The 27,492-nt window shown below is 39.3% G+C and overlaps 1 protein-coding gene and 1 long non-coding RNA gene across 38 annotated transcripts in view; one reads left to right on the forward strand and one right to left on the reverse strand.

Annotated features, from left to right (window-relative positions):
- The window catches only part of DLG2 (discs large MAGUK scaffold protein 2), a 2,236,304-nt gene that overhangs the window by 2,195,872 nt on the left and 12,940 nt on the right, over positions 1 to 27,492 (forward strand). For 18 of the 36 annotated variants that reach the window (XM_043451476.1, XM_043451486.1, XM_043451479.1 and 15 more), the window contains 6 exons: positions 6,897 to 6,996; positions 11,047 to 11,088; positions 19,247 to 19,297; positions 20,253 to 20,354; positions 23,857 to 24,029; positions 26,355 to 26,464. In XM_043451476.1, coding sequence (XP_043307411.1) covers positions 6,897 to 6,996; positions 11,047 to 11,088; positions 19,247 to 19,297; positions 20,253 to 20,354; positions 23,857 to 24,029; positions 26,355 to 26,464 — 578 coding nt within the window. Of the gene's footprint in view, positions 1 to 6,896; positions 6,997 to 7,816; positions 7,863 to 11,046; positions 11,089 to 19,246; positions 19,298 to 20,252; positions 20,355 to 23,856; positions 24,030 to 26,354; positions 26,465 to 27,492 lie in introns of all 36 variants that reach the window. The other 18 variants (XM_043451484.1, XM_043451487.1, XM_043451485.1 and 15 more) reach the window with 3 other exon arrangements.
- On the reverse strand, positions 7,916 to 16,478 carry LOC122430682. 2 transcript variants are annotated; one of them, XR_006266371.1, is made up of 4 exons: positions 16,313 to 16,478; positions 12,682 to 12,759; positions 9,250 to 9,355; positions 7,916 to 8,222 (listed from the first exon to the last, which is right to left on the reverse strand). It is a non-coding gene; the product is annotated as an uncharacterized LOC122430682 (long non-coding RNA). The 2 variants fall into 2 exon arrangements; XR_006266370.1 differs by lacking the exon at positions 9,250 to 9,355.

A 27,492-nucleotide genomic window follows, 5' to 3' on the forward strand; every position in this document is an offset into this window, starting at 1 on the left:
AGACAACTGCCAAGAAATGCAATTAAAAAACCAAACATTACTCATTTGGCTATGGTTTATGGTTCTTATTCTTTCATCACTTCTACCTCTGTTCTCCAGATGGTTTTTATTCCTTCCCTTCCTTCTTTTGCCAAAAGTTTCTTCCCATATTCCCAAAGGGAATCATCCCTCCATACTTTAGTTCATGCATTCATTTGATGAATATTTATTGAGTACTTACGTGCTCTAGATCCTAGATACAGAAATGAAAGTGATGCAGAAAGTGATGCTCTGAGATAATGTGGTAGGAGAGAACTATGTAAAAATGAGTAGATGCACTGTGACAGGCTTGGATAGAACATCTGAGCACATGATCTTAAAGATGTGTCAGTGTTTGTGAGATGGGCAAAGGGGAAAAGGTTTCTATAACCAGCACCCAAGTCAAGATATAGAAGATAAATCAACTATACTTCAAAAACAAAGCCATACCTATGCATGAGCTTCCCTGGTGGCTCAATGATAAAGAATCTGCCTGCCAATGAAGACGACTCATGTTCGAACCCAGAGTCGGGAAGATTCATTGGAGAAGGAACTGGCAGCTCCCTCCAGTATTCTTGCCTGGGAAATCCCCAAAACAGAGGAGCCTGGCAGGCTACAGTCCATGGGATTGCAAAGAGTCAGACACAACTTAGTGGCTAAACAATAACAGAAATACCTGTATATATATATATATGTATATATGTATATATATATGTATATATTTAGGAGAGTGGCCTAGGCTAGAAATATCTTGAAGCAGTGTCGTGATTCTAATTGGGCTTCCCCAGTGGCTCAGCAGTGTAGAATCTGCCTGCAATGTAGGAGTCGCAGAAGATGCAGTTTCGATCCCTGGATCAGGAAGATCCCCTGGAGGAGGGCATGACAACCCACCCCAGGATTCTTGCCTGGACAATCCCATGGACAGAGGAGCCTGGCAGGCTACAGTCCATAGGGTCACAAAGAGTCAGACACGACAGGACCAGGTTAGCACACATGCACATGATTCTAATTATGATCACAACATAGTTCCTCACTTTTCAACCACTAATTTCATTTCTGCCACCATAGATTTTGCCTGTTCTAGAACTTAGAATCATACATACATACTCTTTTGTGTCTGCCTTCTACCACTCAGCATAGTGCTTTTGAGATTCATCCATGTTATTGCTTGTTATTAGTACTTCATTCCATTTCATTGCTGAGTAGCAATAGCAAAATATTGTGTATATCAATATATCATGGTTTATCAATTTATCTGTAGATGGACATTAGCATTTCACATTGGAGAATTACGAGCATTCTTATATTAATGCCTACCTTTTTGTGGACATGTTTTTCTCTTGAATAAATATCCAAAGATGAATTTCTAGGTCATAGGTTAGCTAGATGATAAACTTGACAAGAAACTACCAAACTATTTTCAAAGTGGCTGTTCCATTTTGTGGGCTTCCCAGGTAGCGCCAGTGAAAGAACCTGCCTGCAAATGCAGGAGACGTAGGAGACATGGGTTCAATCCCAGGGTCGGGACGATCCCCTGGAGGAGGGCATGGAAACTCACTCCAGTATTCTTGCCTGGAGAATCCCATGGACTGGTGGGCTACGGTCCATAGGATCACAAAGAGTTGGACATGAGTGAAGCAACTTAGCATGCAGGCACGCATACCATTTTGCATTTGCACTAATAATTTAGATGAGAGTTTCAATTGCTTCACATCCTTGCTGTTGTTCAGTCACTAAGCCATGTGTAACTCTTTGCAGCCCCATGGACTGCAGCACACCAGGCTTCCCTGTCCTTCAGTATCTCCCGGAACTTGCTCAAACTCATGTCCATTGAGTCGATGATGCCATTTTCTTTGTTGTATAATTTAGCAGAATTATCTGTCCTCTTTTTTTCTGTAAGCTGGCAGTTAGATTTAGAGGTCTGATTAGGCTCAGATCCTTTAGCCAAAGAAGGTTTCGTTTTCTTTTGAGAGTAGAGGTTTACAGAACTACTTTGTAGAGATTTTTTGTTCTCCCACAAGGGAGCACGTACCATCCAGTTGGCTTTGTGTGTGTGTGATGTTACCAGCTACTGATGCTCAGTGCCTAGATCCATCAAATCATTAGACTGGCAAACAGAACACTGGGGCACTGTTATAGACACAGTTATGTATACACACATCCATTTAAACACATTTCTAGAAACAGACATATCTCAGGCCCACTCTTGTCTTTTCTTTAACAACCTCATTGTCTCGTTATTAACTTCTTGGACCTCTCTTGTTTGAAACTTCTCTTTTTTCTGTATGAAAACATGATGTGTATAATAAAAAGCGGTCACTGGAACTTACAATAACAACTTTCCAAAGGGAACACAATTATTTTAGAGGAGAGACAAGAATGAACTAAGAGGAAAGAAGCCTTTATAAGATAAAGAAGTCACAAAGAAAGGTGTATCTGAGCTCAGTACACACTTAAATCTGAATCTACCCAGAAAAAATTTATGTCATGAAGGTGACTTTTTAGGGCTATGGAACATTTGAAGCTTGAAAAATTAGTACAGGAAAAAGAAAAATCTTAAAATGCCCCTCATTAAAGTTTTCTGAATGAAAACTCAGTATTCACTCATGTGTTTTTAAGAATGTCAAATTTGAGTGGGAGAAGGAGCAATTTGAATTTTTGTTTTGTTTCCTTTCTTCATGAAGTGTGTATTTTATCTTAAACCAGTTCACCAATGCCATTACATTCTGGGGTCAGGCTGGGCAGTTTTGTGCCATTTGACATAAAAACTTAGAGACTTCTGAGTGACAGTAATAGTCTGCTGTCCCCTCGGAGTGTTCTAATGTCTGTCACAACATGAAAGGTATTCATTTAACAGAGACACAACAGAATCAGGTAAATGAGGCATGTGTATCTGATTGATTGCAAAGATTGGAGAGAGAAGTTTCCTCTCATTCAATTAACAATAAAAAATATTTACACCAAGTAGAATTGAAATCGGGCTATCCTCTCATCCTATAGTGTGGGGGTTAGGAAGGGGGTTCTTTTTTTTTTTAAGACCTTATTGAGATATAATTCACATGGTGTATGATTCACACACTTAAAAGTGTCCAGTGCAGTGTTGTTTAGTATATTCATAGGGTTATGCAACTATCACCACCATCTAATTTTAGAACATTTTCATCTCTCCTAGAATCAGCACTATACCCATTAGCTGTCACTTCCCATTCTCTGCACCCCCTAGCTTCCCTCAGCCCCAACCAACCACTGTTGACTTTGTTTATAGATTTGCTTGTCTTGGGCAATTACTTTTTAAATGTTATTCATAATCTATTCCACTAAAATCCTTTTCTTTATTTTTTTTTACATTACCATAAGAACAAGAACAATAGAATGAAGCCCTCAAAAACACGAAAGGGTCTCAAAAAATTGTAGCAGGGTATCCCACAAAAATGTTACAGCCAGTAGCATCTGATGGTTTAAATAAATGTCAAGCAGTGAAGCCGTGGGAAGAAGACAGATCACAGTATCGTTTGAGTCAGATGCCAATGATTTTAAATATAAACTTGAAACAGGCCTGAGTTGCCAAACCTTTTCTTGCTCTAAGAACAGCAATTTTTGCAACCAGGAATATTTGCAAATTCAAATCCTAACTTCACTGCTTACCAACTCTGTGTCTCTGGGCAAATAACAGATTTGTAAACTTTAGTTTCCTCATCTGTAGTGTGAGAACAGTGATGGTACCAACCTTATCAAGTGAGTGTGGAGATTCACGTATGCAGAGCCTTTAGACACACATAAGTGCTCAGCAAATGTTAGAGCCAAGCATAGCACATAATAACTGCTCAGCAAATTTAGTTGTTGTCTTTTTACCACTTCTGTTCATAAGAACTCAGTAATCCAGGTTAAATTCCACAATGGAATGCTTGGGTATGCCAACTTTTCACTTGCCGCATGTAATTGATATTTTCAAAATCTCTACTCAAAGAAGCTTTCTGACATGAAAACAATGGATTGGAATTTAGGATACTGTAACTTAGGGATAAACAGCATTGATCAAGTATGATTAATAAAGCTATAGATTAGCCTTCAGTTGCTTTAGAACGATGTGTTCCATGAATAGTAAAAGTGTTAATTTATTATTCTTACCTAACATTCGTGTAGCAGATTTTCCTTTTCTAAATTAAAAGAAAAAATTAACAGCCTTGAAAGAAAGCTTATATAATGGTAAATATTATACATGTCCAATAAAATAAAAGACTAGATTAGAGCATTATAAACTACATATAACCTCTTCTAGTTGAAATGTTTAACTAAGATCTTTAATATATGACTTTTAAATCTGTGCGTGTGAACTGAAGTTGTGATTTGGTTCTGTGTCCATAAATTAAGGCAATGTGACCACCAACAAATGATTCCGTTACCCTTTCTTTAAGTCCAGTATGAAATGACTTTGGGCAATAGACTGCTGATATGTCAGATAATTTTATTTTTGAGTAATTATTGTGCATTTTCTGTTCTTTTGAAAAGTGTGGTGCTAAATATTATGATGTCCCAATCAGATGACTCATGATACACAACATTTTCATACTCCGGAAATGTTAACACATTACAGTCCTTGCCTTGAAAATATAAAAGAGTGAATCACAAACAGCACATTTTCATTTTCCTTTGACCCTGTGAGACAATTTAAACAATGTGGTTTGCATGCAGCACCCTGTGGCCCTCAAAGGCCTCCACATTGTCCATTTATGTCTACATTTTAACCCCAGGCTTTACTCGTCTTGGCTTTGTTTTGTATTTGCATGAAAATGTGTGTGTGTGTGTTGTTGGTTTTTTTTTGCATGACAAGTCATCTGTAATGTTGAAGTTAAATGTCTAACATATCTTGCAATATCACATATCATTAATTCTTACATATTTTTTTCTTTTATTTTCAGTTACTGAAGTGTAAATATGCTTGAAATGTAAAAGTGGCATGAAACTGGAGTGATGCAAGAATATTTAATGTTCCTTTAAGAACTTACCATTTTTTAACTGGGGAAATTTGGGGGGTGTTCCCAGCTTTGTCTTTGGATACCAATCCCTCAATTACAAATTATGATAAAACTATTTCGAACACAAGTGCTGTCAGTAGAGTAATAAATTCTGAAGTGATACTTTTTTTTTCATGAGAATGTTTTTCTAGTTCTTGAATATGAAGTATAAAATGTGTCCCCTAATTTCAGAATTTATTAGATATTTGATTTATTGGTTTCCTTAAAGCCTTCTTAATAGTACATAAAATTAAGCTCAACTGACTTTGGTGAAATTTCCTAATAACTAAAAAAGTAATGAGTTACTGAATATCAGCACCAACATTCTAGTACTTTAATGTTTTCTAAATGAACATAACTATCAAAATGGATATTTGGTATAGGAGTGCATGAATATACAAAGAAAATAAGTTATTTACAACATTTTGTCAAGTATCAAATTCATAAGAACACATAACTGTTCCAGCCAATGGGCTGAAAATTACCGTTCTCTCCAAGTAATCACCCTGCTGGCTCTGCATTTATTTCTGCCAGCTGCCATTGCTAAAATCATGTTAGATACCCATTGTCAAATTACCTTCAGTCTTTGGCAGGTTAATACCTATGTAGTTACAAATCTTGTTTCTTGGAGAGAGAGAGAGAGACACTCAGAGCCAAATTGGTCAAATAAGCTGGCGAACATATTTTTAAATGATATGTGAATATAAAATTACCAAGATGTACATGGCTTATAGCCTGTGAAATGACTGAGAACATGTTTCCCAAATAAGAACCCCAGAAAGCATTTCCATAAGAGCAACAATGGGAATAAATGAAATTTTCTTAAGGAGTCTTTTCAGGCAAGCATCTGATATTCACTTGAGAAAAACAAGTTCTGATACGTGTATTCTGTTATGTCTATCTGTATTGCTTTAAATTCCACCTCATTTAAGATAACGGAGTGGTTTTCATTTTTAAGGACAGTTCTTCTTCCATTATTTTTTATCATATGAGAATATAGATAAGTCGCCATTATATCTCCCTTCCTTGAATGAATATCAGGTTACTACCTCATTAGCAGCAATTGTAATAGGTTTTGGTTGATGGTGTCTTGACTGTCACCCGTGAGCTCTGTGCTATTGGCAAGGGACTCAGCCTCTCTGTGCCTCTGGCCCCCTGCCTACAAAGGAAGGCTTGAAGCTCAATTGTCTTTAAAATCTCTTTTGATTGAAAATATAATATTATAATTATCATCTATCTGTGTGAGAACTATAATTATCATATATCATAAATCCACACACATCTCTGTGAGGTTTTAATTAAATTCAAGCTAAAGTAACTCAAATTCATGTTATTGAAAAAGATATCTAGACACTGGTGTGCCCTGTGTTTCTAATAGAGTCCTTTCTACCTGATGATGATGATGATGATCAGCATGACATTTGTGTAGCACTTTGTGTTTACACTGCCTTACATGAGTCTCACAGCCTAAGAGCTGCTCTTGCAATCCTCACGATGCAGATGAAGAAGACGCTGAGGTTCAGAGAGATTCACTTGCCTCTCTGAGGTGTTGAACTAGCAAGTTACAGAGCTGGACAGAGACTCTGGGTCTTCTACTTCCAGTTTAACACTCGTCTCCTCCATCATCATTTACCCGCAACCAGTCTCTTATTTAATTAGGAGATGATTTTTCCAAAGTGTCATCATTTGGAATTTACACTCCTGGAAACTAAACCCGCTCTAAGGGACCCTCCCACACCCCGTTAGACTATCCGCTTGCGTCACGACAGCTCTCTGCTTTTACAGACTAGTTGTTTTGTCAGCATGAGTGTGACAACAATTAGACGTCCCCTGTTTTTGCCCCATGCCTTTTCTCCTTCACAGTCATTCAATGACAAGCGTAAAAAGAGCTTCATCTTTTCACGAAAATTCCCATTCTACAAGAACAAGGAGCAGAGTGAGCAGGAAACCAGTGATCCTGAACGTAAGTAGATTCTCGAAGAGAATGTCACCTGCAACACAAGAGAAAAAAAAAATCCTTCACGGGCAACACGCATGATGTAGGCTGCCCCACGCCACACACCTAGGCAAACAAACATGGCAGGCAGGCAGGTCAGGGCTTACTACTGTGACCAGTGTTTGGCTGCAGTCTGGATCCTTCCCTGGATGGAGCTCTTTTTTTTTTTTTTTTCCGCAGAATGCATTGGAAAGGGACCTGAGGAAGCAGGGGACTTTGCTTCCAAACAGCACTTTTTTACCAATGACCAAGACTCTGTCTGGTTCACCTTTTCTATCATGCAGCTCTCCAAGGGCTTGAGACAAATTCTTTTCTGGACAGAAATCTTAGATTCCATTGCCACATGGATTGTTTTGGAGTGCTAGCTAACTGGGAGTGATCAAATTCCCCTCTTTCGGTTACTAGTATTTGTTCACTCTTTCCCTCACAGTGAGCTTATCTTGGGATAATTGACCTTATGCTCAATCTAAGAATTGGCCGTGAAACTTGGAGTGGATCATCACTCTCAGCGGTACGTTGCTGTGGCAATATTGACAGTGGGTAAAAATGGCTCTTGTTGACTCTATCTTTTTCTGCTTAAACCTTTCAAGTTGCAATATGAATCCTCAAGTCTCAGCCCAGGGAGTTTGGGGTGAAATTTGTTTCCTAAGAAGAGAGCGAGGGATCCAGATTGCTCAGGCAACACGGTCTGTCATGGTAGTATCCATTTCAACTCCACTGACTTCTTCCTTCCTCTTCCGTGGCTGTTCTCCCTCTCTCATTGCTCTCTCTGGGGACTTCCATGCAGGACATCCCCGGATTAGGTGACGACGGTTATGGAACAAAGACTCTGAGTAAGTTCCCAGGAATGGTCACTGTAACTTTTCTTTTCTTTTTCTTTCCTTTTGAGTTTGGCTTTTGTTCCTTTTCTCGAGGGCCCTTTCACTCCTAGCATGCACAAGATACGAGTTTTATTTGTTACCTAGCTGTGAATGCTCCTACCAAGTAATTTTCAACTGTTTTGTTCTGCATGTCAGCATTTAAAAACAAAGTGTCTCAGGCACTGTAACTTCCGCTGCAGTTCACACCTTCCCTTTCTGGCCGTGTGATGTGACCAACATGGTCCCGATGCCAGCCGTGGCATCCTTGCTCTGTCTCCTAGTACCTCCCAGGGAGCAAGAAGCCATGTTGAAAGAAAGGGCGAGTTCAATGCTCTGGAACAGGAAAGCAGAAATTATTTTATGCTCTCTCTTCTGGCTTTTCACATAGACATATTTAATGACCTTGCCAATTTCCATAATTGGGTTGTACTTTGCTATTAGTAAAGGAGCTACTTTATAGTCAAAAGGAACATGCATTCTCAAAAAGTAAATATTAAGCTATTTGATCTTCCATGAATAATTCCTTGCTATTAACTTTGACTGATTTTTTTTTCTGACTTGCAGTGATCCTGCTTGAAACGTTTGTATGATAAAGTTTTAGATATGTATTAATATGTTTTTCTATCAGTGATTTATTACTGCATTGCATAACCAGATCTTCATTTTATAGCTTAGAGTGGAAAGTAAAGTATATCAAACTAAAATTTTTCTAGTTATTAATGCCTTTATTCTGTCTCATTGCACTAATAAAAATAATAATTCTGTGTTTTAATATACTATGATTTTTCTGTCTTTGACACTAACCCCATTGTGTAGGCACCAATGAAATAAGAACCATTTTGTGTCTTTCGCAGCTGCATCACATGTTCATTTTTGTTTGTTTTGATTTAACAGCTATGGGCAATATTTTTAGAAGCTGTTCATTTCATTGCTAAGAAACAAAATAACATTGAGCTGGACTTTGTTTTCAAGAGCTGGTTATATAACCCTGCGTAATGATACCCTTCATCCTTCAAATTGTTAATTTGGATTTTTTTTAAGATATGTATATTTAGAAAACAAAATCTGATCAAGAATAACTGCTGATCTCCTTAAAGATGAAAACTTTATCTTTGAGTCTCTATACAGAATATGCCTTGAAATTTTTCTTGAATTGGTGACTGAAATTCGAGTGTTGATTTCAACATTATCCAATTAGCACCAAGTACCACCAGGGAGAATTTCTAAATTTTCAGTGGGGTTGGGTAGCATTTTAATATATTGTTAATAAATGAACATCTCTTGCTGTTGGGGAGTCGAAAGTATGTGATGCCTTTTTAAATCCAGAGTGATGGCCTTTTAAATCTGAACGTTTACTTACTCTCCAAAATTGAATATATTACACTAGGTAAAGTTATATGCCAGTTAACAGTACTGGTAGCCATAATTTAGACTTTAGCTGGAACATGTTTTTAATTTCTTTTCACCTGCAAAATAGAAAAATTCTGTTAAACAATATCTTAACATTAAGAGAGACTGGTTGTTAAATAAACCGCTGTATGATTCTAAATTTTTCTAATGTAGCTTCATTCTGAATTATTTTAAAAGTGATAATCAAAAACAAATTAAAAAAAACTGTCATCTTCAAATGAAGGTGCTTGAGGTAGTCACACTCATGCAGATAAGCCATTGTTGAGTATGTGCTTTGACTTTTTGGTAACAAGACAGATTTGCACTGATTCATCACACTTACTTTCCTAGTGCCCCTTTGCACTTGTAACATGTGTACCTAAATTAATAATGCAGTTCTCATCAAACACCCACACAAAAAGAAATGATTTCAGTAAATTTAACCCATGCTTTAATTTTCATTAGTTTCACACTCTAAAATCAGTCCATCCAGGATGCGTTAACTAACTCAATTATAGAAGTCCTTTCACAATCCATGCGTGTATCACATCATCACATAGTATACTTTAAAATATATGAAAATTTTATTTGTCAATTTTACCTTAATGATGCTAAAAAATGAAAATTAATCCATCTGACTGGTGAGAATCTATAATAGCAAATACATTTCAAAGCACTTCTTTTTAAACTGTTAGAGAATAATGTTATATGTGCTTTTCTTTTTTTCTAAAGATTTTGCAACAGTTGTCCCTTTTTAAAAAGCCAAAGTTATTGCTAATGATCTTCACAGATCAAATAGTTACATATTCTTCATTCAGTTAGCCTGATATACAAAGAAGTTGATAAATTGATGGATTTATCTTCTATAACTTAATAAATAGTACCGATAAATTATTTTGGAAATAAAAGTCCTAAATCTGGCACATAATCAGTACATCCCCCTGTTATGCTAGTTAAACTGTGTTTTTGTGGAAAAAAAGTTTTGAAATATCACTGTATACTTGTCATTCAACCAGAGTTAAAAACATGCTTTGTGCCAGAACCTGTGCTTGGTATTAGACCATTCATCTTCTGCCTGTTCTAATTCCTCCAGAACCTAAGAACTATCCAAGCAAGAATCTTAAAAACAAGAAAATATTGAACTGATTCATAAAACACTTTTCAGTGACTCATTTCTTCCTCCGAGGTGTCCCATATACTCATTGAAGCAGGAAAGTTCTTCAACAATCCCTTTCATCTTGTGAATTAGTTTAGGAAATATTTAAATAGAAATGAAATGAAAGGGATTCCAGGGAGGGATCAACTGGCAATTTGAAATGCGATATTCTTGCAAAATGCCTAACAGCAAAATAAAGCAACGAAAAGCCTGTAAGAAACCAGTCCTTACCCACCAGAAGTTCCTGAAATTATAGTCAGGAACATCCAGTTGAGACACATTGACCTTTGTAACAAGAATCTGGAAAATCAGAGCTACATGAATGGGTCAAAGTGTTTATAAAAAGAAAAGTGCTTAGATGGACAGCATTCATTTTTTATAATTAAACATACTTTCCTATTGGCTAATAAAAATAAGACACCGCAATCAAGCAGTAGCTCCCTGGAAAATAAAGTTTTCATCTTCATCTTATCTGAATTCTCTTAATGCGTCTCCTCTGCGGCCTTACTTGCCTTTCGCTCACATTTCTAGTAGCCTTGCATGATATTCCTTTAAGTTCTGGCTGCTCTCCAATGCTTGGTATCTCTTTAATTTGCTGTGCTGTTCTTGCAGAACATGTTTCTTCTAATGCCAGCGATAGCGAAAGTAGCTACCGTAAGTTATTGCTTTGGTTTGTGATTCTTTTCTTTGCAACTGCCCCCTTGCCTGTGGTGTTCATTTCAGATTTTTGCTGTTGTTTTTCAATTGCTGCCCTTTATCATCCTCATCCAAAGCAAATGGCTTGAAATGAAACCATCATTTGATGTGGAAAGATACAAAAGACATGAGGGCCATGGGTGAACTAATGTCATTTGTACAAGGGGTTGTGGAATTGCTAATAAAATATTCCAGCCTCAGTTGGCTGTGGCCTGGTGATGCAATTCTCCTAGAGAAGGTGGGGGGAAATTTTTTCTTTTTGGATTTTGACATTCTGTCCTCCAAAAATAATTTATACACCCTGCAGAAAGGTTGAAAAGTCATCATGGTTTTATTTTCCTTCTCATTTTGCCTTTTCCTTTCTGTGCCTGGCTCCCCTTTGCGAGAGAAAGCCTGATAAATTAGTGTTCCTTTTAAATGAGTATGAACCTTGTATATCTCTTCTCTCCTTGAATAATATTTTGAGATAGATACTATGTTATATCTAACTTTAAATTTTGATGATTGGGAAGAGATGAAAAAGTTTCATCCTCTAATGTTGAAGGAACTCGCATTTTGTTTAAAAGTGAACAAATCTTGGATCAGAAAGCTTAACTGAAAAGGTAGGTAACTATTTAAAAATTATTTCTGATTTTTGTTTGGTCACCTCAAGCCATTTGCTGAGTGATAAAAGAATATTCACCAAATGCCAATCACATCCTTTTTTTATCTGTTCTGGTGGTTTCTTACCACGTACAGGTTTTTGGTGACTAAAATAAGTACATTTATCACTGGGATCCTTGCAATTTCGATATTTATTTTGTACTCAGTGAAATGGGTTACTCAAAAAGCAACTGCTGATATTAGAAAATTGCAGGCCCAGTACTTATGACCCTCACCTACCAAGATAGAAATCGGTTGGAGGTTTTTGTTTTTGGTTTGGGGTTCTTTTGTTTTGTTTTGTTTTTGGTCTTTTTTCTTGTATTAATTGAAGATAAGCATAGAAGAAGAGAATAACTTTTACTTTTGTTTTTTCCACTACAACATGGTGATTTATAAAACCATGCCCTTTTTTGAGGTGGAGTGCCAAATAGTGTTCTTGAAGTGTGACAAGTTCAATTTGGATCTTGAGAAAGGCTCTAGATAATCAAATTGGTGGGGAAATAGTGGGGGAGGGGGGGAAGGTACAAAAGAGGAAAGATGACAGATGGAGGGAGTAGGGGCTAGAGGAGGCAGATGAGACATGCCACAGAATGAAATGAAGAAAAGTTGTAATGAGATACCTTTGATCAACCAAATATTAGAACCCCCTCATTTTCTTCCTCAATAGAATGACAAGTCCTAGTGATGAAAGGAATTAAAGCTTTCTTGTTTTTAGCACGGTCTTTAACATCTTCACAGTCTTCCTACTCTTATACTTTTATGATTATCCCAAATTGGGAAAATATTTACCTCTCCCATGTCTTCACTTGGTTCTAAAACAAAGAAACCTGGCTGGTTAAGAAGTGACCAAAGATTGTCTTTCCTGTGCCTGAGTTACCCGCAATTCAGTATTAAGAAAATATAACTTACTTGTTGGGTTTCATGGAGACCCTTGGCCCCAATTTCTTGGATGTTCAGTTTTCAGTTTTTAAGTGTTGTGCTTCCATCCTGTAGAAACAGAGAAATGGAAAACATCAAATTTTGTTCTTGCAATCCCTTTTATGGAAGGTATACAAGAACTACCTTTTCCTTCGGAAATCTGTTTTTAGAATATTTCAGAGGCCTCCCTGTTCTTCAGAGATGAGCATGTTCTTTCCAGAATCATTGTTATAAAAATTGCACCGAGGCTTTCAGCTGTTTGACAAGTTTTTTATTGCAGTGCTCCAAGTTGACATCAATAATTCTTTTCACTCTCAAATAGTAGGTGCACATAAAGGTTTATTGAGTGAATAAAGGAAACACTTGGAAACAGCTTAAATTATCTATGAGAAGAGAGAAGAGTTGGAACTGTACTATTACTAGAGAAAATGTAGAGTCTAATAGTCTGTATTAACTTGGGTCTCCTCTGAGGGTACAGAAGGCTAGCCATTCAGATAGCTTTCTTTACAAATGAGTAAAGGTAAGAAGAGCCTTGTCATAGCTTAGAGGAGAAAAAAATGGACATTTCTTTTCCCACGATAGAAATATGAGGAATTACAGAGGATTATTTCTTAGTTCATTCAGCATCCCCTCTGTGTCATGCTCTCTCACAGGCACCTTAAGACTCAGTGTAAGTCTCCATGAACTCTAGAACTCAGCACGGGTAAAGAGGGAGAGAGATCAATACATTAAGAAAGCATAAAGTGTGGCCGTTTCTAGCATAAAAGTGGGGCTTCAGAGATAATTTCAAAGAGGAGGGGCCTTTGAGCTGAGCTTTGCAAAGATGAGGTACTTGCCAGCTCAGTAAAGCTGAAGAAGAAACTCCCCAGGAAAGACATTGGCATGACCAAAGACACAAAGGCTTGGGACAGACAGTTTTTCCAGAAAGTACAGTTTCAAAATCAAACCAGGCTGGATTTTTCTACTGAATTCCTGGCTTTTGCTATAATTATGACTTTTATATTTTATGAATAGCAGTGTAGACAAATAAAATAATACCTCTTTTCACTCATTTTCAGATTTTTTTTTTTTTAACTCTTAGAACCATTCCATGTCTGCTCAGGACAAAATGGCTAAAAAAATAGTGGTTAGAAAGACTGGCAGGCTTCCCAGGTGGTGCTAGTGGTAGGAGACATAAGAGACGGGGGTTCAATCCCTGGGTCAAAAAGATCCCCTGGAGGAGCGCATGGCAACCCACTCCAGTATTCTTGCCTGGAGAATCCCCATGGACAGAGGAGCCTGGTGGGCCACAGTCCATAGGGCCACAGAGTCAGGCATGGCTGAAACAACACCCACACACAGAAAGACGGGCCCAGGCCTGTGTGTTACATTCTGGAGTTACAGGTTGTGCCAGCCTTACTCGAAAGCCTCACATATTTTCTGAGATACATATACATGCACATGAATTTACACCAACCTCAATTTCCAATAAATAGCCCAAACTTTTGATGCACCATCTCAAGAATTATACCGTGTTTTTTCCAAAGTCCAGTTATACTGAGCACTAGCTACAATGCAGTTTAACAAAGTACATTATCTAATTATGCAAAATGCTGTCTCATAACTACCTTAATTATGGGCTAATTCCAGACTTCTGTCAACAAAGTAATATAATAAAGTGCAGGCTTGTGTTTGTTTTGTATCATACCTTTGAATTGCCCTTATATGTGACGGCAATAAAGACCAATTAGCTATAATGGAGACCTTGAAAATCTCTACAAGCTAAAGACCTGCCTTCCTTAAAGCCCAGTAGAGCTCTTATGTTCTTATGGATGTGGGAGAGCTGATGATTATCCTCCTAACCCATTGGTGCTCAGCAGTTAAATAGGATTTTCAAACCAAGGATCTTAAAAAATGAACTGAGTGAAACTGAGATGCTGAAATGAAGAGATCTCAGACTTTCCCTCTGGAATCAGTCGAAATGGTGCCCATATTCTCCTTTCTCCACTCTTCCCAAGTATTAGCCTTGTATTTCCTCAAGTTCTTACAAAGCAATTTTATTACATATAGTATCTCATTTGATTTCTGCAACAAAATTATGAAATATAACTTATATTTATACCCCATTAACTGATGAAGAAGCTGAAGTTCCAAAGAGCTACATTTCACTAATACTATGTCCCTGCAAGTCCAATCAAGATATTTTAATTCTGAAACTTAGACATTTTCACTATTCCCTGGTGTTTTGTAATCCAAGCTTCTTCACGTTTTAGCTAGTACATTTCAACCATACCACCTATCAAATTAATTGGCTGTCCCTGGTGGTTCAACGGTAAAGAATCCGCCTGCCAATGCAGGAGACTCGGGTTTGATCCCTGCGTCAGGAAGATCCCTGGAGGAGGAAATGGCAACCGGCTCCGATATTCTTGCCTGGGAAATCCCATGGACAGAGCAGCCTGGAGCGCACCAGTCCATGGGATCACAGAGTCAGACACAGCTTAGCAACTAAACAACAATCAATACAAGCAGCAATATTTATATAACATCAACTGTGAACTATGCCTGATTTTACGGACTCTATATATAGTAACATTTATTCTTCTGAAGATCGTTTGAAGACACTGAATCAGTAATTCACTATGTGACCTTGAAGAAATCACTGAACAGTTTTGAATTTAGTTCTCTCCCATATAAATGACTATCTTGGATTAGAAAAGAGATACAGGAAACAGACTTTAATCAAGACTGCCCTTTAATAGCTGCCTGAGGAACTATACTGAAAAGTGTTGAGGCCAAGTGAGGCTCAGCTGTAATTCAGGCAATGATCGATGTGATGCGTGTCGAGGGTTCATAAGGGAGAGTGAAGTCATGCTCCAGACTCTCCATCCATAAACCACGTTAACTCCAAACCCTTTCTTAGCACTAACATTCTGTGGTTCTAGGAAACTAGTTTATTCTTCATAACTATCCAATGCAGGCCCTAAACACTACATTTAGACCACTGAATGCCCTGGCACTGGTCTTCGCTTCCCTCATCTCTCTTTTCTAGTTTAGAAAAAAGTTCTAAAGAAAAACACCTTGTTTTTCCTCATCGTGAGAGAGTATGAGGGCCTTACTCCAAACCCCTCTTACGGTGACTTGCTTCCAGTTTAAAGACAGTGTTTTCTGGAGGTTGTAACAACAACCAACTTCCCTCTGCGAAGTCTCTGCCGGCGGCAGGCGGCCACCCCCAGCACTGTGCCACACTCCCCTTTCCAGCCGTGTGGTTGCCAAAACAAGACCAAGTAATTGTTTGTACCCTTGTGTCAGCTGTTATTTCTAAGTGCCGACACCTGAGCAAAAAATAGAAAAACTACTAAGGATGACTATTTTTTGGAGATGGACACAGCAGCATTATAAAAAAAAATAAAAAGAGTTAGGATTTGCAAATGGAGCACCTTATGGCCTGTCAGTAACTCTGACCCCAGGTTCCGCTCCCTGCTCTGCCACCCACCCTTTTTGTTCGCCTGTGAATTCTGCCTCTACATGCCAGCCCCCACAGAGAATTCTGCATCTCTGACCTTTTTGAGACTGTGCCGTATACTCAGCGAGGAGTCAGAAAAAAAGAAAAGATGTGGTTTTTAATCTTGACTCTACTACTTACTGAGGAAACAGGCCCTGTCTCCGAGCCTCAGCTTCTTCGTCTTTAACGTGGAGATCATCAGAGCACCTACCTCGAAAGAAATGGCTGTGAGAAATACAAAGCAACGGCTGCAAAAGCCGTTTACAGCCTGTAAAGCGCTATGCAGACACGAATTATCTTTCCTTCATTGCCGAGACTTTTTTTCCCTCACCCTCGTAATCTCCTTCCCATTACCCCTTGGGCTTTTCATTCTTGAACATGAAAGTGAAAATTGGTTCCGGGCGCTGAGTTCACAGCTGTTATGTAATACCAGCTGCCACAGCGCCCCTGCGGGCTTCCGTACATGGTCCCTGGTTGTCCCACAGTCGTTAGAATTGGGGTGGGTGTTGACTTGAGGGACTCTTCTCACTGCTGTCTGCCAGTCTTAGTGCTGGGAACAAGAACCTGTGCTTCCTGTAGGTTAGACATAAACCAGAAAGCAATAGGTAGACGAAGAACTACGGAACTCTGTTGCTTTGTCCTAGTTTTTTAAATCACACATTATACATACTGACACCAAATATTTTATTTAAAGTTTGCCTTTAGAATGTCCCGTCAGAATGATTTGCAAGGCCATTAGAAAGAGATTCTCCTGGGAACACGGGGTGTTATATTAATTTAGGGGAAACCACACTTCCCCAAATGAAAGCATATAGACAGAAACACAAAGTAGAACCTATTTTTGGCTTCATTGCTCATCCTGACTCATTCCACTAAAAGCAGAATGCAAATTCATCATTGGTCTCTTTCTTTATGTTAAGTACTGAGGACACCTTGGATAACTGTGGTATGGGGCGCCCAGTCTGGTGCAGAGACATAAGTATCACTTGATATTTATTCTTTTTTTTGCATTTAAAAAGTTTGCAATTTTTTTCAAGTATTTCTGTAACTGACACGTATTGTAATTATCTAAAGCCCTGAAAGAGAAATTAAATTCAACTGTAAATGTGGAAAAGTAGCTCCATAGCATATTCTGTCACCTGATATTTAAAACCTGTTATCCCATGGGCAGGAGTCCCCTCTCACATATTAATCATTCAGGGAGATATCTCCTGAAAGTTAGTATGACATTACAGTGTTGGTCTGCCATGCTTCTATCTCTAAAGCTATGCTTTTTTTTTCCCCAACCATTTTTACACTTATCCTCTGAATTCATATGTCCTCTGCACATGTCAACCTTTAGATAACTAGAGCTTAGCAATCATTCCCCTTTATTACTTTTTGACCCAGCTTCTGTAAATTTCAGTTGATTCATTTTTTAAAAGGGGATCTTTTTTTTTTTTCTGAATTAAAAAAAAAACAAACATGAATCTGATTCCTCACATACCAAACCCCTGCCCCGATGTGGGAAGCTTCCCTGAACACTGTCTGGAGCAGTCATGGGTAGGTTCCACTTAGAGGAAGCACCCGTGCCCCTTCTCCGTGACTTTAGGAGGTAGCCCAGCCATGCCATTCTAAGAGTGGGCCCTGCTCAAGGGTGAGGCGAGACGATGTGGGCCATTTCCCACCCCAGGGAAGACATCCGCATTCACTGCTTTAGCCATATACCGCCTAATTTCCCTGGATCAGTCTCGTCATTATCAAACCTGCCTGTAAAACTGACTCCTTTCATGAAATTGATTCATCCTCCAGAGGCCGTGGCTTCTGAAGCAGCAGCACACGGTTCTGACCTGACTCTGGAAGGTTCAGGGGCTCTGAGGAGATGGAGCAGTGAGACCCAGTGCCCTTTGGTTTCAGGAGAAACTACCTCTTAGGACACACCTCGGCGCTTCCCAGGTGGCCCTAGTGGTAAAGAACACACCTGCCAATGCAAGAGACTCAGGTTCGATCCCTGGGTCAGGAAGATCCCCTGGAGGAGGGCATGGCAACCCACTCCAGTAATTCTTGCCTGGAGGATCCCCATGGACAGAGGAACCTGGCGGGGTACAAGCCCATGGGGTCACACAGAGTCAGACACGACTGAAGCGACTTAGCACACACATGTGAGACTTCTCCTCTATAGGACAGCATAGAAAAAGCCCTTTTCAAAACTTAAACTATTTCCCCACCAAAGATAGTCAGTTCTAGGTCTAATGCAAATGAAAGTGTGGAGCCTTCTGAGCCGGCAGCTGAATCAGACAAATCTCATGCCTAGTTCAACTGGGCAAAATTGATGATTAGGGGGAAAAAAATTGCCAAAAACCAGTTTACTTTCCATGGTTGTATGTTGACTTAAGGCTCACCGTTAAACAGAAGGCTTACAGCAAATGACACTGGAAGGGTGGAAACTTATACTCCATGGTCTGCCTTACTTTTCAAAGTTTCAAGGCTAGATTTAGCAGCGATTAGAACAAGTGATATAGGGCCCTCCTCAGTTTTTTGTCTTCTTAACTGACCCAGGATTTTCTTGATGAATTAACATTAAAGTCTTCAGAGCCTTGGAGTATATAGGCTGGTGAAGTTTTTGTCTCACAAATGAAATGAGCAGACACTTGCTTTTGAACAGGGTGTTTCTTTGGGAAATAAAATGGAAGATGGAAGGTCCAAAAATTCTGGTAATGTAGCAGCGAACTATTGGGTGGAACCTCTCCTTGAACTCAAGGGGTTCCTTTTAAGTAGGAACATGGGGCGTGCAGCCGTAGCGCTGCGGTTCTCAGTGTCCGATGTAAGGTGGTCTCTTACATCACTGACCTGCTGAACTGCAGAAGGCCAGCCTCCTGTCGTTCCTCAGACTCACGACCAGCGACCCCCTGCCTCTGTCACGGCACTAAACAGTTCTGTGAGGGTGAAGGGATGTGGGGACTGGTTGAGGAGCGAGAGAGCAAGGGAAGTTAGCCCTGAACTGGGTCTGTTTCCTGGGTTGCAGAGCAGGGCTTGTAGCTGTGGTTTGTGACTGGTTGTTAGTCCACTGTAATTTTTCCTTTTTTCTCTTCTCAGGAGGGCAAGAAGATTTCATTCTTTCTTATGAGCCTGTCACAAGGCAGGAAAGTAAGTTTCTTAGCATGCTCTGGTTTCTGATTTCCAGGCCATAACAGGCGACCCCATTTCAGGAGGGAATGAGTGAAGGACTAAGGAAAATAAACTGCTTAATAGGCAGCAGTTCCCAGGCCAGACCCTGCTCTTTCTTTGGCCCTGTGGCCAAGCAGACACCTTCCCTGCAGAGTGTGGGCAGCGACAGCTCCCAGGAGGATGGAGCTGCCCTCTGGAAGAATGATCCTTAATAGGAAGGAGCACATCCAAATCATAAAGAGCACCACCAACAGGATCGATGGGTAAAATCCCCCTGCAGGTTGATGTCCACTTAGTATTGAGGGCTTTCTAGCAGGGCTTCTGAGAGAGAAGCCTCCTTCTGGGCTGCTCCAGAAGCCTGGGAGGAATTTATACAGAGGCTTATGGCTATTGACAAAGATCACAGAGAAAATTCAGGCATCAGAGGAGAAATTGTACCAAATGAACTTTTGAGTTCCTTGTAGCCCCATGATTACAAAGGAATTGGGAAAATCCAAGCAGAGAATGGAGAGTATTTTGAACTAAGGAAAAGAACGTATAAAAACCTAAGATGTCATTACTACTAATGATGACTTTTGAAGTCGTTGCCTAAACAATGGTAAAAGAGCTACTTTGGAATCTTTTTTTCCTCCCACTCAATTGACTAAACGCGGTAGCTGTTTTGACTGTTGTGTAGGCATACGTGAAGAGTAAGCAAAACGTCTCCAAATTTTTTTTTTTTCATTGTCACTGCAGTTGCTTTTCCCTGTTAGTAAATTCTAGAAAGTAGACTCGGCCAACACACTCGGTGTTAAAGCATCAGTTTCCTATGCAGGGCTCTCTGGGCAATTTATCCACCAAAGTAACAGTCTCAGTAGTTCTTAGCGTTCAGCAAGTTTGCCCTAAGTTTCCCAAGTCGAACTCCTCATCTGCATCTTCCTTTCCCTCTCTGCAGTAAACTATACCCGACCAGTGATTATTCTGGGCCCCATGAAGGATCGGATCAATGATGACTTGATATCTGAATTTCCTGACAAATTTGGCTCCTGTGTGCCTCGTAAGTATCATTTATCTTTCCTCTCGAAATAAAGCGTGGCTCTTTTTGAGACGGTAAAATGTAACTCCGTTTTTCCAGTAGTCTCCAGTGATTCAAATACCGTCAGTCACCTATTATCTGAGCATCTCATTTCATTTCTCTGCCAAATACATTCCATCTATGCTGCCATGTGTTATTCTCTGTTTAGTGAGTAAATGATGTGGTACCCGAGAGGGCAGGACGAGTTTTCTTTGTAACTCCCGTGGTATTTGAGATAGCATAGGATTATTGATAGGCCTCCGTATTTTCTTGTAGATTGATGAAATGTCACTGAAACCTCTTTTCCCATAGAATCATGCTACAAAGCAAGTTTGTTTGTCCAATGCACAGCAAGCCAAATGCTGAGATGCAAGGTTTACAACAGAGAAAGGGTTTGTTTATTCACGAGACTGCCAATTAAAGAGGTTAGAGAAGAAATCTCAGACTCACCTCCCCGAAGCCAGGGGCTGGGGATATTTATGGGATGAAGGAGCAGGGTGGTCTGAGGTGTGGGGAGTGTGGGGAAGGATGATTGAAAACACGAAGGTACGGTGTTTCTCATTCTGTGCAGGTGCAGGTAAGCTGCAGGCTTCATCATGGGAAGCAGGTTCAGAAAATGTCAGCATTAGCATGTTCTGAGGGTGGGTTTGGGGCCGTCTGATGTCCAAAGGTCACCAGGTAGACACTGGCACTTGTCCAGTTGGAGGGTCGGTGGTCTTAACCACTTTTAACCACCTCAAGCTCAAACTGGACACAGCTGACTCTGAGTTCCTAAAAAACAACTCGGGCAAACACATCGCTGAGTCTATGTGATGCTTGAAAGATATGCACATTTTTTTTTTTTTTTTGGTAGCAACAAAGTTATCCGTGAAGGCAGTTTACAGGCTTAATGGATCTAGCTAATGATCACTCTTAGTTTCAGTAAGAGAGATCTGAGACAATGCCATCTGTTAAACTCATTTCAGGATGACTTAGGGCTGTGTGTCAATCAAAACAAAATACCCTTTCTTTTCCCAAGAGTTTTCACAGCCTCAGGTGTTGTGTTGGAAGGAAGAAGACAAGAAAGAATATAAAGTTTTTACCCACCTGCCGGCCACTGCAGACTTGAATCTGCTTTCTTGTCCTTATGGACAGCCATCAGGCCCCCCGGCCCCTCTGGCGCGCTCGGGACGGCCGTCAGGCCCCCCGGCCCCTCTGGCGCGCTCGGGACAGCCAGCCCTGCAGAGTCTGTCTGCTCCCCTTCCTGCTGCTCCCCGCTCATCACCTCTGTCCCTGCTCCAGCCGTGCACTTGAAAATGCTAGAGGCTTTCTGTGTATGTAAACCCACCAGGAAATTTTAATTTATTAGACCACTGAGCTCTTAAATCTGATCTCAGCAGATATTTCTTTCTCACTCATTTTTTAAGCTCTTTGCTCCAAAGCGTCTCTTACATTTCAGGACTGCAAATGTCTGCTGGAACACAGGAGAACAGCAGGGATCGCACATGTGCAGTGCACGGGCGGGGGAACCAGGACGAGTGTGCTGCCTTGTGAAACGGTCCCCAGCAAGGGTCTTGCCACAGCACCTAACCTGAGAGAGACTCCAGACAGAAACCCTAGTCCATTTGCAGCCCCCAGCTTGTTCCGCCACTATTGAAAGAAAAAAAAAAAAGAAATTCCTTTAGCACCATTTCACTACCTCTCCACCTTGCATCATCATCTTTCTCTTTTTTAATTATTGGCACTGTTTTATGAAAATCAATATATGTTCATTGTACAAAACTTGGAAAATGCTAAAAAGTTAAACAAGAAAATTAAAAATATACAGAAAATCTCAAAAGATACCCAGAGATAACATCCCTGCTAATATTTTCATAGATTTCTACCTATTCTTTCTTTTCATGCATTTTCTCCTATGATTGGGTATATATCAAGTATAAACTTTTCTTGCTTAATATTGTTTAAATTTTATATAACTATTTTAAATGTATATTATGTGATAATTCGTCCTTTCTCATTTAAGGTTTTTTTGGGTTTCTCTACTTCTTAATATTCTGAGTTATAACTCAAATAAAATTATAATTTATATGTTATAATTATTTATAATTTATAAATTAGTACAATGAACATCTTTAAGGATAAAACTTTATCTGAAATGTTGATCATTTTTAACGATGGACTTCTAGGAAGTCTGGGTTAAAGATAGAAAATATAGTTTTAATGCTAATAATAAGTCAGTATATCCAGAACAATATTTCACTTATAATCAATATAAAAATTATTGAGATATCTTATAATTCTTGGTGGTCAGTCTTGGAAATCCAGTGTGTGTTTTACACATATGGACCAGCCCCCTTTTAAATGCTCTTGAATGTGGTTACAGATGTCCACAGTGAGCAGCACAGGTGTGGAAGGTCTTACTCCCTCCTGTGTGCTTTTCTGTTAAATACAGTTTTTAAGGGTTACTTTCCATTTACAGTTATTACAGAATTATTGTCTATATTCCCGACGTTGTACAATACATCCCTGAACCTGTCTTACACCCAGTGGTTTGTATCTCCCACTCCCAACCCCTATATTGCCCGTCCCCTCCATAACCACTAGCTTGCCCTCTGTATCTGTGAGTCTGCTGCTTCTTTGTTTTATTCACTAGCTTGTTGTATTTTTTAGGTTCCACACATGAGTGATACCATATTTTATTTTATTTATTTTAACATTTTTTTGATTTATAATGTTACATTATTTTCTCTTCTCTTCTTACCAAGAAGTTTAACCAATTCTAACTGTGATTAGAGTTGATTGATTTTAGTCCCTTCTTAACTGTGGTGATATCATTTTACATCTTTTAAAGTCCCTGAATATATTTACACTATATGTCCATTTTTTAATTTTATATGAGATGTTTTTTTACTTCTTTGCTTGTCCCATAGTCTTTTATCACATGCTAGACATTGTGATGCTACATTATTAATCATTTGGGTTTTGTTATCAATCTTCCTTTATAGAGTATTAAGTTTTTGTTTCAGCAGGCAATAATTTACTGACAAGTCAGCTTCTTTGAGTTTTTACTTGGTTTTAGACATTGTGAAGGTGGGTCTAGAGTAAGTCGAGAGTAACCTCATAAAATGCAACCATTCTGGGGTCTCAACCTAACGCACAGCCAATCTGAACTTCAGGGTCTCCTAGAACTCCATGACCTCTAGACTCTCCATTTGGAAATGAAAATGGAGTAAATGCTGAGTCCCTTCATGTGTTTCTCCCAAGTATTACAGCCCAGCACTGCCTATTGTCCAATGCCTGAAAATGTGTTTCCATACATTTTGTCTAGTTTTATAGTTCTTCACAGTGGAGGGCTAAGCCTGGTACCTGCTACTATGTCATGGTCCTCCAGAGTACACACTTTTATATCTATGTTGAGGGTGTGTGGTAAAAAAAAAAAATAGGTATAACAGAAGTTTATGAATATAAAGTTACCTTATGTTCATCTTTTTTCATCTTTAAAAAGATACTACGAGGCCAAAGCGTGACTACGAGGTGGATGGCAGAGACTATCACTTTGTCATTTCCAGAGAACAAATGGAGAAAGACATCCAAGAGCACAAGTTTATAGAAGCCGGCCAGTACAATGACAACTTATATGGAACCAGCGTGCAGTCTGTGAGATTTGTAGCAGAAAGGGTATGTTCTCCAGTCATCTTACATCTACCCTGAAGAAGGTACCCAGGTGGCAAACTGCATTTTTTTTTTCTGGTCATTACTCTTCCCTGATTTCAGTTGTAAATTTTGATTCAGTATTCCTTTTAAGACCTCTGAGCAGAGAATCTCTTTAGAGCAAGGTCATTAATCTTTGTTCTAACCTCAATAAATATGCTGACTGACCTGGCAGCGGAGAGGAGGAAAGGGGGCTTATAAACCTAAAGACAATTAACAGCTTGAAGTTTATGGAAATTCACTTTGTCCTTGACTCACTCTTCTTTGGCCCCAATAACTGAATTTGTTCTAAAAACTTGGTCACTTTCGGTTGTTTAGATCAGAATCCTCAGTTCTTTTTGTTAGTAGGAGTTTACTTTTTATCTCCCTGAAAACTTGAGATTCTTTTGGTGGAAGGGTAAACAGATGAGGAGGACTGCCTAGCCTGTTGCTGGCAGATATTCTAACTTAGAGGAGGTATAGATGAAATTGTGTGTGAAAGACGCTCAGTCGTGACCAACTCTTTGCAATCCCATGGACTGTAGCCTGCCAGGCCCCTCTGCCCATGGAATTCTCCAGGCAAGAATACTGGAGTGGGTTGCCAGTTCCTTCTCCAGAGGATCTTCCCTACCCAGGGATCGAACCCAAGTCTCCTGCATTGCAGGCAGATGAAATTATCCTGCTGATAATTTCAAGGGCATGGACATGAGAAGACTGTATAAGGGCAAATAGAATAGGAAGACACTGGAGATCTGCCGCAAGAAAGATCCTAATCACCTGTGAACACCAAGGACCAATTTCACAGAAGAAGAAGAAAAAAAGTTAAGAGCCCATTGTGTATTTGTTATATAAGTAATATTTGTTGGGTTGATTTGATTTGACACAACTTCCCCCCACTCCTGCTTTTAAGGTTTTAGTTAAAAAATTTAAATGAGAAATGTTTATGTCTCTCCGAGAATACAGTAAGAAGGTGGGTCAAGTTTCTTCTCTCCGGGATGCCAGCTTCTTTGAGCAATATCACACTGTTTCAAATCACTTTTCTGGATAATTGCATCTGTTCTCCTCCTTGAACATGTAGACACAGCCTTTGTTATCTCAAGCCGTTCTGACCAGTGAATACTCAGACTTCATTCAGACATTCTATTTAACTGCCACATTTCACAGATAGCAAACTTGGAATATAATAAGTAATAAAAACTTGAGTCATCTTAGTCTGTTTCTGCTTTAAAAGCTCAAGTATTCGCTGGCCTCTCTTTATTTTTACGTGGATATTATGGATGAGCCTGTACTCCCCTTTGTTGATTTAGGACTGTTTCTATCTGCATAGTATGCTTTTCTCTTCTTTGTAAAGTTCTTTGGGCCTCAGGGTAATGAAGCCATTTCCCTCCAGGAGGTAGAACATAATGTGTGGCAAAAGTGTCTAGTCTCCAGAAATACTTTGTAAAGCAGTTCCTTGCTCTGAGCACTCATTGCAGAGGAAGCCAAGTTAAATGAGGCATGCTATAATGTAATAGGGTCTTTATTTGTTAACAAACAAAAAATTTACATACACCATGCAAACCTCTCTCCCCACAGTTAAGATTAAATACTTAAGGTCACTCTCTGTCCTTGCTCTATACTAGACTGAGCATATTAAAGGCAGGATACATAGAAACACTCAGCAAATATTTATAAAATTGTTCTAAACTCGTGGTTACCATTCCTCCAGATTTAACACTGGCCAGGGTGAGACAAGGAGGTATTCATTTATTCCAGCCAACAAGACTTGGGTTTGCGTATTAGCACTGAGACTTGGGCGAGTGACTGCTATATGTACGGCTGACGCAAGTGCTGGGCAAGTTAGTATTTTTAAGCCTTGGCCTTCTCTTCTGTAAAATGCAGCTTACAGTTCATATCTCATAGGTAGGGAATTTCTTCTTTGACAAATTGGGAATTTCTTTTTGACAACTGTCTCCAGAGATGGTTTATGAGGGTTTCATGAGAATGGATTCAGTCACGTTATATATGGCTTCATGGCTTCCTTGTGCAAAGCATCAGGTATTTATTTAAGGAAATAAAGTTAGCTGAGATAACACTAGTGAAATGTCTGCTCCACTGGCTGACACTTAGTAAAGGAGTAAGAAATATATTACTGCAAACATTTGGTGATGACCTGAATACCAACTTTTATTTATGCTTTGCAACAATTCTTTTCAAAATTTGAAATCTAGTATCTTTTACCTCCCTCTAACATATACTTACTTTTTTTTCTTTTCCTGTGATTATGATCATTCTACCTGGATTAACGCCATATTTTTCTTTTCCTTCTCCCAGGGCAAACACTGTATACTTGACGTATCAGGAAATGCTATCAAGCGGTTACAAGTGGCCCAGCTGTATCCCATTGCCATCTTCATTAAACCCAAGTCTCTGGAACCTCTGATGTAAGTGTTGGGCAGCGGCGGCCTTCATCCAGCCTCTTGTTCCATACAACAGAGCAAACTACTAACAGCTCTTTGCCATAAATGCTCACAAGTGGAAATTGCTGTTGTTGATTTCTTTAAGCATTCCGTTTATTAATGATAGATGAAAGTTCTTTTGAACCACTAGAGACACAATGTCAGTAATTCCTGAAAATGTCTTCACTAATGTTTCTTGATTTTTATTTTCATTTCACAAGTTGTTTTTATTTGTGTGTGACTTCTTCATTTTGTCTCCTTGTTTTGAAAGTAGGTTGGTTTGTTTTTATTTTGTCTTGCTTTGCTTTCCAAATGATAGGAAGCAATCATCTTTAAATTGTCTCTTACTTCTGAGAGCAATTCCACCGGTAAATCTTTTTAAATGTGTGAGTTTTCATAGCAGGAGCAGACAACATTTCAAACTCTTTCCATCGGCGTTTCACATTGTTATGCCATAGAATTCTTGTGTTCCGTAATTAAAACCTCATGTACGTGGACCACTAGCATTATAAGGAGTTTTATTAATGGCCTAGCTGTAAAACACCTACAGTTGTAACCAATAGCTCCAGACCGTTGCATGTTTTTGAACAGGGAGAAAAATACATGACCCAGGCTTTTTTATTCTTTTTATTTATTTTATTTTAATAATCTTATTTTATTTTTCTCTATGACGGGTCTTTGTGGCTGTGCAGGCTTTTCGCTAGTTGTGCGAGCAGGGGCTACTCTCTAGCTGCAGTGCACGGGCTTCTCACTGCAGTGGCTTCACTTGTTGCAGAGCGTGGTTCTAGGCCGAGCGGGCTTCAGTCGTTGCAGTTCCCGGGCTCTGGAGCACAGGGTCAGTGGTCGTGGCTCACGGGCTTAGTTGCTCCACCTGTGGGATCTTTCTGGGCCAGGGATGGAACTCCTGTCTCCTGTATTGGCAGGCGGATTCTTTACCAATGAAGCACCAGGGAAGCCCTATTCCTTTTATTTTTCAGAGGACTTGTTAAATATCATTCTTCAAAAACTGGGCA

This window comes from Cervus canadensis, chromosome 29, assembly GCF_019320065.1.
Source record: "Cervus canadensis isolate Bull #8, Minnesota chromosome 29, ASM1932006v1, whole genome shotgun sequence".
Taxonomy (NCBI): domain Eukaryota; kingdom Metazoa; phylum Chordata; class Mammalia; order Artiodactyla; family Cervidae; genus Cervus; species Cervus canadensis.